This window comes from Aristolochia californica, unplaced genomic scaffold, assembly GCF_029961685.1.
Source record: "Aristolochia californica isolate CCGP_79_NKW_82.1479 unplaced genomic scaffold, dmAriCali1.0.hap1 SCAF_8, whole genome shotgun sequence".
Taxonomy (NCBI): Eukaryota; Viridiplantae; Streptophyta; class Magnoliopsida; order Piperales; family Aristolochiaceae; genus Aristolochia; species Aristolochia californica.
Genome location: NW_027182279.1, coordinates 37,711,939 through 37,722,226, shown reverse-complemented (window position 1 = coordinate 37,722,226; position 10,288 = coordinate 37,711,939). Strand labels below are relative to the sequence as shown.

General features: G+C 34.1%; 1 protein-coding gene across 1 annotated transcript; it reads left to right on the top strand.

The window, feature by feature from the left end:
* The first annotated feature begins 7,722 nt into the window (after positions 1-7,722).
* LOC137938459 (protein NRT1/ PTR FAMILY 4.5-like) lies at positions 7,723-10,288 on the top strand. Its single transcript, XM_068783413.1, has 6 exons — positions 7,723-7,783; positions 7,886-8,103; positions 8,186-8,251; positions 8,519-8,959; positions 9,063-9,187; positions 9,334-10,288. The coding sequence occupies exons 1-6, from the start codon at positions 7,723-7,725 to the stop codon at positions 10,160-10,162; spliced, it is 1,740 nt and encodes a 579-aa protein (XP_068639514.1). The 3' UTR covers positions 10,163-10,288.

Below are 10,288 nucleotides of genomic sequence, written 5' to 3'. Positions count from 1 at the left end.
GTTGTCCATGTTCAGTTCGTATGCGTACAAAAATGGATAAAGGAGAACGTGGTACCTATGTTTGTGGTACATGTAAACAATCGAGGCGTAACTTTAGAAAATGTCGAAACCCGCCAGTTAACTCAAAGCATGTGATCGAAGGAGTCTTCAATTAAAGATAAGAATGTATGGTGGAGATCACACTTGTGTTAATAATATTATTCGCGAAGATAATACAGTGTGTACATTATCTTTTATTTGTAAAGTCATTATGCCTACAGTGAGGATGGAATTTACTTTGAGTCCTAATGATGTACAACAAATCATGAAAGATAAGTATCATATCTCTGTCGAGTATGGGAAAGCATGGAGAGAAAAATGCAAGGCTATAAAAGCAATTTATGGTGATTGGGATGAATCATATAATCTTTTGCCACGATTTTTAGATGCAATAAAATAGGCGAATCCAGCTAATGAATTTATACTGTGTTGTAAGGAATTTGACTATGAAAAGATGTTTAAGTGTGTTTTTTGGGCTTTTGGGCCATCCATTGCTGGATTCCAATACTGTAGACCCCTTATTAGTATTGATGGAACACATTTATATGGGAAGTATCCTCATTGTCTATTTATTGCTACTACTCTTGATGAGAACAATGGTCTTTTTCCTCTAGCTTTTTCTATTATTGAATCAGAAAATCAAAATAGTTGGAAATGGTTTTTAGATTGTCTAGATCATTTTGTTATTAAAGGAAAAAACCATTTACTCTGATTTCAGATCGTCAAAAGGGTTTAATAAGGGCGGTCCAGAGATAATTTCTACCTTCAGAATCTTTTCATCATTTTTGTGTGCGTCATTTAGTTGCCAATTTCAAGAAGACGTTCAAAAATGAAACATTGATTGCTCTCATATGGTCTGCAGCAAGGAAGACAAATATTATTGAATTTGATCATACGATAGAGTTGATCGAACAACAAAGTGAGAGAGCGAAAGAATTATTGACATAAGTACAATTGAGTCCTGAGTTTTGGTCATTAGCTCACGATGACAATGTTCGCTTTGGTGTGTTGACCACCAATATGTCTGAGAGCTTTAATAATGTTCTAAGAGGTGCTAGAAGGCTTCCAATTCAAGCATTGGTGGCAACAACCTTTTATAGATTGAATAATATTTTTTGTGAAAAGACATGAATCTGCAGAAAAGATGACATCGTTCATTACTCCCTCTATTGATGTTTCTCTAAAAAATAAGATGGATACAGCAAGAACATGTCGTGTACATCAGTATACGAATAATATGTATGAAATCACTATGGACGATGAAAAGTTGTATCAGATGGATACAACAAGAGCTTTCAAATTAAGAAAAAAAGATTGAAAACTGTGTTCAGATTGTTAATGGGTGGATAGACTTAGAGACAGACCAGAATGGCTTTGTAGATTATGCACGAAGTCATGCAATGATATCAGATGAGAGTCAGAGGGAGATTTTAATTTTTCTCTTATTGATGAAACTACTTGGCAGAAGGATGATGATGAATGAGCTAGGTGTACCATTGGCTGTTGAGACTTGAGACATCTTTTAAACTTATTGAATGCATAATGTTATCTGGCTAAATAAATGAGGTTTGTCCTCTATGTTGGGTTTGCTTTACAGTTTGAGTCTATTTGGTTCGACCTCTGAAGGTTGTTAGAAAAACTGGGTATGCTATAAGTTGGTTCAAGAAATGTAATTTCAGTTTTTCGAACCCATGTCAAATATGTTGGGATGCCATGGCTCCCATTAACGATCTCTTTGACATCATTGTACAACATTTACTTTCCCTTGTGCCTTGACCACGATTTAACATTTTTTGCTTCAATGCTTCCATCGAGGGGTTTAAACCTACAAATTTATCGATACATTTATTTTTTTAGTTAATAAATATTTTAAATTGATAATAAAAGGTGTTGTAAGATTTTTAATTAACTAATGTATTTTTTTATAATTTATTATTTTTTAAATAAGGTCATAAAAGTATACAAATAAATTTTATTTTTAAACTCTAATATAAATTTTTTGTATATTTTTTTATTTTTAAATATTTTAAATCCATAGTAAATGGGTAAGAGTTAGATTTTTTCTAGTAATAAATATTTTAAATTTATAAATATATAATTTTTTAAATAAGGTGATAAAAATTATACAAATAAATTATATTTTTAATTTCTAAAATAACTTTTTTGTATATTTTTTAAATTTATAAATATTTTAAATCGATAATATATGGGTAAGACTTAAGAGTAAGATTTTTAAATTCATAAATATTTTAAATCTATAATAAACGTGTAAGAGTTAAATTTTTTCTATTTATAAATATCTTAAATTTTTAAATATTATTATTTTGTAAATAAGGTGATAAAAAGTATACAAATAAATTATATTTTAAACTCTAAAATAACTTTTTTGTATATTTTTTTAATTTATAAATATTTTAAATCGATAATATGTGGGTAAGACTTAAGAGTAAGATTTTTTCTATTTATAAATATTTTAAATCTAATTATTTTACTTATTTTATTTTTAAAATATTAAGTAATAAAAAGTGTAATGATAATTTTTTTAATTAATAAATATTTAAATTGATATTAAATTGTGTTAATTAAGTAAGAGTTAATTTTTTATTAAATGTTTTAATAATTTATTATTTTAGATATAAGGTAAAAAAAATGTATTTATTTTTTTAAAATTTTATCATGTAATGACGTGGCAACTGACATGACAGATAATGTGGCAACCGATGTGTTTATCTACCGTATCACACTGATGACGTGGTGATGCGTAAACAATCAAAGCTTACGTGTCGACTTTGACTTTCCACATATACAATGGACCGGTCAAAGTTCGATATTTTTGAAAATAAGTTGGTGCCATTGTTGTTTTCAGAAATAAGATTTTTCAAACTGTTATTTTGGTAAAAAACCATTTATAAAATGAAGGAATCATTGGAAGACCTTAGCATTTCGTTATGGATTAAATGAATGAAGTCATTTGCTATGGTTATCTTCAAATGAGGGCTTCAAAGCAACCCTTTTTTAGATTTGAATCAGATTCTCTAGGTCCCATATGCCTCATTGATCTTTTGCTGTAAACATTCCTAACATGAACATTCATGTTTGGCAGATTCCCTCTTGTCTCTTTGTGCTTGTCTGCCTCACCCGCATCCTATCTGAGGCTGTATGGACCCAATGATCTAGACTTAGTGCCATTTATAGGACCAGAGGCAGAAAGATTCTGTTGGTACCTTTCATCAGCTAAGCACAAGAAATTTCCTGGAAATCAGATAAAGAAGCCTGAATCTTGCATAGCCTGTTCTTGATTTCTGATCAGTAATGAGCAAATACAGTGAGCACCAGTAAATAGCTATGAGTTGGGGAATGCCACTGTTTAGCAGGTCCCAATTGAACCTTATGAGCAACACAGGGAAAAGAGGAGGAAACATAATTCCTTCAGTTATCGGATAAGATCTTATCTCATTGAATTTATCCCATGTTGAACCCAATAAGTCTATATGCATATTCTTTCATGTAACTCGACGGTAATAAAATATTCATAAATTCTATCGTATAATCCAGTTTTTTTTTTTTTGGTTGAAGCAATAAGAAACTCGATTTTCTGTTCAATAAGAAGAAATAGGGGTAACGAAGATGATGAACAGGAAGAGGGGACAATGAAAAGTGAGAAATAAAACTGGAAGAATCAATAAAAAAAAGGATGATCAATACAAGTAGATGGACCGTGAGAAAGATGAAATCATTAGTAAAGCTCGTCGTTATTCCATCAAACTGTTCTGCTCCTCTCCATTAGCATTGTCGACATCAATTTCGAGCCGCCTGCAACTGAACCTGAGCTCTGAGATTAGACCCGGAGATTTATTAACAAGAAGATAACGTCAACCTGGGTTGCTCCATTGTGGCGGCTGAACGGGGACTTTTTGGTCTCTGTTCTTTACTTTCTCTTTTGTCTTCACGAGTTAGAAAGCTGTCTTATATATATGTTATATTTATTTTTTAATATTTTAAATTTAATTATTTTTTAATATAAGAAAAAATTATAAATTGTAAGTTTTGAGACTTGAGAAGGTATTTTTTTAAAGGGTTCTCTTAAAGATATACTCTCAAGGAAAAATCTAATATTTTTAAAAATAAAAAAATGATTTAAATATATTTTAATTAGTCTGCATTTGAGTGTTTTTAGTGTGGCTAAAACTTTAATACTCAAGAAAAATCAACATTAAGAAAATTAATTAAAAAAAAGGATGATTATTATATGTATAAAATAAATAGGTGTACAAAGTTGTGTTTATTATTCATAATTGAAAGATAATAGAATTTATGGATTTTTTTATGAGGACTCATTCAAAGTAATGGGTTAAAATCTGTATTAAAACAAAATCATAACTGATTAGGGATGTCTATAGGTTGAGTCAGGATCTTATCTTATGATATTCACCCCTTCCCCATCTCTATACTCGAGAGACAGGGGATCAGAGGTGGCCACGTGTGGGTTCAATGTCGATAAGTAGATATATATTGAAGCCCCAACCTTGTGTTTCCATTTATGGACTAGTGGAAGTGTGTCTTCTTCTAAGGGCTTATTAGGTGCATTAAGTAAAATTGAAAAATGTGTTTTATGGTGCATGGTGACATTGTTTCTTTTTGTATTTAATCACTTGGACTTTTCCTTTTTAAAATTTTCTAAAATAACTAAATTTCTTTGTTATAGTTATTTCAATTTTTATATCAAATTAATAAATTAAATTATAAATAAAATTTTAGAAATAGGATTTGCATTTATATCAATTTGGTTTTAAATAGGAACCTGAACCAGTTTAGACTTGCTTTGCAGCTTAGAAGGTTTTTTCTTTTTCCTTGCAGGGTGAAGATAGGTCCCATACGAAAATCACCTTGTGGTCGAATTGGGGACGAAGTTAAGTCTTTAAATAATTTTTTTATACTATAAAATTAGTATATTATAAATTTTATATATTATATTATGTCATTATTTAGTCTGAGAGCTTGGTGGAAACTTTGTGAAGACTTCAACATTATTATATTTTTAATTATTTTATGTACACAATTTTTTTCTAAATCTATAGATTAACTCTTAATAATTACTATTTATTAGTTTTAACTCATAATTAATTATGGTGTTTAATAATAATGATATAAATATTATATAAACATATATAAAATATTATTTTATACACACTATTATTGTATATTTTAAAAATAATATGATATTATATTTTTAATAGTATTTATTAATGATTTATATTTATTTCATATTATATGATGGAAATATAGGGATAAGACAAGAGTATGTTAGAAATAAGTTGGCAAGATAGGAACCGGGTTGAAAACTCTACCCATTATTGGTTTAAATGGAGATAGGGTTGGGGGATGAAGTTGCAAAGTCATCTCTCATAAAAATTGACCTCAAACCAACCCAACTTATTGTCATCACTATATGAAAACCTTCAAAATCTGAATTGACATGATCAACAGACGTTTTGCTTCATCGGATTGAATAACTTATCTCATACCTAAAAATAAAACAGTCTAATCGATTCAAGTTGAGTACTTGCTTGAAAAAAAAAAAAAAAAAACTAGTCGAATTGTTACAAAATCCAAATCGATCAGTGAAAAGCAAAAAAAAAAAAAAAAAAAAAACCCTCTATTTAAAATTTACAAAAAAATATTGAATTTTAGATAATTTTAAATGAAATATTTCTTGGAAACTTTATAACCTCAATTCTTCTTCCAATGTTTAAACTATGGTCAGAGTCAATAGATTAAGGGAAGCCATTATTGTTATTGACCTTTGGTTTACATAAGCTTGACATACGCTTCCCATTTTGTTTTTTATTCATCTGGTGCCGGTGGGTGGAAAGGCTGAGGAAAATTCTGGGAATTAATCTAGTCTTTAACATCAGAATCAGAAGGAAACAATGGGAATATTTTAAAGAGACGACAACTGGGCGTTGCAGCTGCTCAGAATTAATATTTATCAATAGCTTGCAAGCACACTGAAGGGTAGACCTGGTCGTGAACATTACAGGTTTAACTAATTAACTTTCCTCCATTTCAGGTTTAAGCTGGTTTCGTGAATGGAAGATCCTATTTCCGTCTTACATTAAAATGAAAATTTTCAAAGCTATATGTCATCTTGAGATGGAAGTAAAACGACCTGTTCTTATGATTCTCAGATGAATGAACAGTTGTGATTCTTCTCATTAGGAGACAAGCTCCTGAAATTCTTACTTCCATGGACAACAATCGGAAGATTCTAAACTCTCTTAATCAACTCAGTCCTGAGGATGCCGCCATCTTTGACAACCAAAAACTAAACACAGTTCATAGATGGATACATCTCGGCTTCTTTAATGGGCAACTAGTTTCATCTGCAGACTGTTCACGTGCACGGATTTTTAATTCGATGACATCTCGATCAAGTTAGCAATGTTTAAAATTTGCAGTTGCAGAAAGCAAGAAGAGGTTAAGTTTTTGAGTTCACAGTTGACAAGAACTCGATTCATTGTTATATTCAGGTCAAGTCTAAGCTTGTGTGCGCAGTTATAATTTATGGGCGATTGGGTTGTTGAGTACAAATTATAAAGTCTAATCTTGTCATTTTCTTGATGGCGATTAAGAAATTCATCTCAGATTCTTTCATGTATTCACTGGTAGTATTAGTTGCTTGAAGCTGCACTTAGCCTGATAAAATGGTCGATTGATGGAATCAAACTGGTCGGGACGATAACACCAAGAGACTTTTAATCCAATTTATAATCCTGTTTCGACATTCCCGTTCCAAGTCAAACTAATCGGATTATGAGAAACCCAATTATTTGCCGAGTCTAAGTCAAATATTTTGCTGGATTGAACCAGGCAACTCAAAAACAAACGACTGAAGCACATCTCTTAAGTTTTAAATATCAAAAACCCAAAAAAATAATAATCAAGACGATCGATAGGCAGCCGTCTCTAAACGTTTGCTTCATATAACGCCAAACAAATCCTCCATTTTAAGGTTCCTAAAGTCTAGCCTGAACTCATATTTATTTACATAAATATCGGGATTTTTCAAAAAAAATTCCTATCCTTTGTTGCTAGTTGGATAATTAATTATCTACCGGGAAACCCTGGGTCAGCCGGCATCAGAGCAGAAGATTTGTCGCTTTTCCTTCTTTTTCTTTCTGTTCTTCAAAATTTGGTATTGACTCTGCATTAATTTCTCTGGCGACAAGACATAATATTAGCAAAATCATTTTTTTGAGCGGATCATCGAGTTTAAAAAAATATATGAACTGCATATATATATCACGTTTTGACTTGTCTGGTTAAAGCAATCTCTGAGCGGATCTTGATAGAGACATAGAGAGTATAACACAGTAGTTTAATGGAGTTTTTTTTTTATCATAAAAGAAGCTAATCAGAAAGCTTTTTATAAATCTTTACAACCATGTCCTTTGTCTTTTGTCTTTGGAAGTAGTTAGGGAGTGGCACATCTGTTGCTATATAATGAAGCATTGAGTTGTCTGAGAGAGCAGCAACAATTTATCCTTCTTTTGTCTTGTCAGGACTCAGATAATGGTACTCTACTGAGCTCTTATTCTTTCCAAACAAGAACTCTCTCTCTAATCCCAGCTTTTCCCTCTAAACTGACCCAGTTTTGTTTTCTGATATGCACAGGCAACCACCATGGATGGAAAGTTCCAAGAACGAAAGCTTGGGGGAGTAAAAGCTGCCATCTTTGTCTGTGGTAACTTACTCTTCTCTCTCTCTCTCTCTTTCTAAAACCTATCTTGGTTTTCTGGTTCTAGATTTTGTTCTATCATTGGTTTGAGTTGTTTTATCTTTTCAGGCATGCAGGTACTGGAGAACATGGCCTTCATGTCAAACGTAGTGAGCTTGGTGACTTACTTCAGTGGCTTCATGAATTTTAATCTAACAAAATCAGCCAACACTCTCACAAACTATGTGGGAACTGCTTTCCTGCTGGCCCTTCTGGGAGGATTCTTATCTGATACTTATTTGAGTAGATTCAAGACATGCCTCCTCTTTGGATGCGTTGAGATGGTGGTGAGTATTTATCCCTTCCAATCAATCCTTCCTTCCCGAGTCCCTTCCAACCTGTTTTGAAAGCTTCTTTTCTGCTTCATAGAGAAGCTACCTTTATACTTACAGCAACAAGAAATTGAAATTTAACTTCTACTCTTGTTTCTTTCTGGTTTTTAGACAGAAGTTGAAGCTTCTTTTCTGCTTTATAGAGAAGCTAGCTTTATACTTACAGAAACAAGAAATTGAAATTTAACTTCTACTCTTGTTTCTTTCTTTTTGTTAGACAGAAGATGAATCTACTTTTCTGCTTTATAGAGAAGCTAGCTTTATACTTACAGAAACAAGAAATTGAAATTTAACTTCCACTCTTGTTTCTTTCTGGTTTTTAGACAGAAGTTGTGAGTTCTAACTCCTGGTTCCTAAAATTCTTGGTCAGGGGTACCTAGTGCTTAGCATGCAAGCTCACTTTGATGTACTGAAGCCAACCCCATGCGGAGGACTGGCTATATTTGACAGCAGCAAATGCGACGCTGCAAGCAGTGGGCAACTGGCCATGCTCTATTCTGGCTTGTACTTGGTTGCACTGGGATCAAGCGGGATCAAAGCCTCGTTGCCTTCTCTCGGGGCTGACCAATTTGATGAGAGAGACACCAAGACTGTCTCCAGCTTTTTCAACTGGTTCGTCTTCAGCCTCACCTTTGGGTCTGTAATGGGTCTCACCTTTGTGGTGTGGGTGAGTACTAACAAAGGCTGGGCTTGGGCATTCGGAATCTGCGCTACTGCTCTGTTTTTTGGTGTCATCGTCGTCTTCTTAGGGAAGAGATTTTATATAATTAATGTTCCTAATCGAAGAGGCCCCGTTGTCCGGATACTTCAGGTAAGCAACCCAGATAGGTGTTCTTCATAGTTGATTGATGATTCTTGTTACTAAATTGCCTCGTCATGAGTACCTAAACGATGAATGTTTCATATTCCACCAGGTGTTAGTAGCTTCTGGAAAGAATTGGAAGCTCCCAGTACCAGCCCCAGATGAAAAACTGCATGAATTGGAAGATAAGGAAGCGGCGGAGGAGACTGAAATCTTAAAGAGAACTTATCAACTAAGGTACTTAGAACAGATGATCAATTAAGAGCATTCAGGAATGTTTCAATCTTAAAGAACCTCGGATTTGCAGAGAAAATGCAGCAAAAATCTGTGAGCTCTTAAAGAACGTAAAGACTGAGACCCACGTTCTCTTTTTCTTTCTACAGGTTCTTGGACAGAGCTGCAATCCAGAAGAGTCCCAGTGATGCAACATCAGATTGGAGACTTTGCACAGTGACCCAAGTTGAGGAAACCAAAATTATAATCCGCATGCTTCCCATCATCCTCAGCACAATTTTCATGAACACATGTCTGGCACAACTTATGACCTTCTCTGTGCAACAAGGACTCACCATGGATCCCGACCTCTTCGGCTTCCGAGTGCCGGCCGCATCACTTCCTGTCATCCCCTTCCTCTTCGTCATCCCCCTCGTTCCTTTATACGACCAGGTGCTCGTCCCCTTTGCTCGTAAATTCACTGGAATCCCTACCGGCATCACATATCTTCAGCGCATTGGAGTTGGGCTCGTCCTCTCCATTATCTCAATGTCGATCGCCGGAGTTGTCGAGACACGCCGGAAAAACGTTGCTATCGATCATAACATGGTGGACTCCATGAGCCCGCTGCCGATGACGGTGTTCTGGCTAGCATTCCAGTATGCAATCTTTGGGGCAGCTGACATGTTCACCCTGGTGGGACTCATGGAGTTCTTCTACGCAGAGAGCTCAGTGGGGATGAAGTCACTGGGGACTGCTATCTCATGGTGTTCTTTAGCATTCGGCTACTACTTGAGTTCAGTGGTGGTGAATGTGGTGAACAAGGTGAGCGGGGGATGGCTAGCCAGCAATAATTTGAACAGGGACCAGCTGAACTACTTCTATTGGCTCTTGGCAGCAGTGAGTGTGCTCAACTTTGGCTTTTACTTGGTGTGCTCTTCATGGTATAGATACAAGGAAGTGGAGGTCAAGAAAGCAGACGAGAATGATGAACTATGAAAAAGAAGAGGACTGGTTGGGCTGGGTGGGTTTGTAGAATTGTTGCTGTAAACTTTTGTGTCTTTACCCAGATTTCTGTCATATTTTGAAAGAAATCACCTTCCTTAAATGTAATCTTATTCTTAA

Bases quoted from the DNA above. Each gene is read 5' to 3' on its own strand.
- LOC137938459 (XM_068783413.1), top strand. From the start codon at position 7,723: ATGGATGGAAAGTTCCAAGAACGAAAGCTTGGGGGAGTAAAAGCTGCC. The intron at 7,784-7,885 runs GTAACTTACTCT...TTATCTTTTCAG, and splicing joins AGCTGCCATCTTTGTCTGTG to GCATGCAGGTACTGGAGAAC. The intron at 8,960-9,062 runs GTAAGCAACCCA...ATATTCCACCAG, and splicing joins CCGTTGTCCGGATACTTCAG to GTGTTAGTAGCTTCTGGAAA.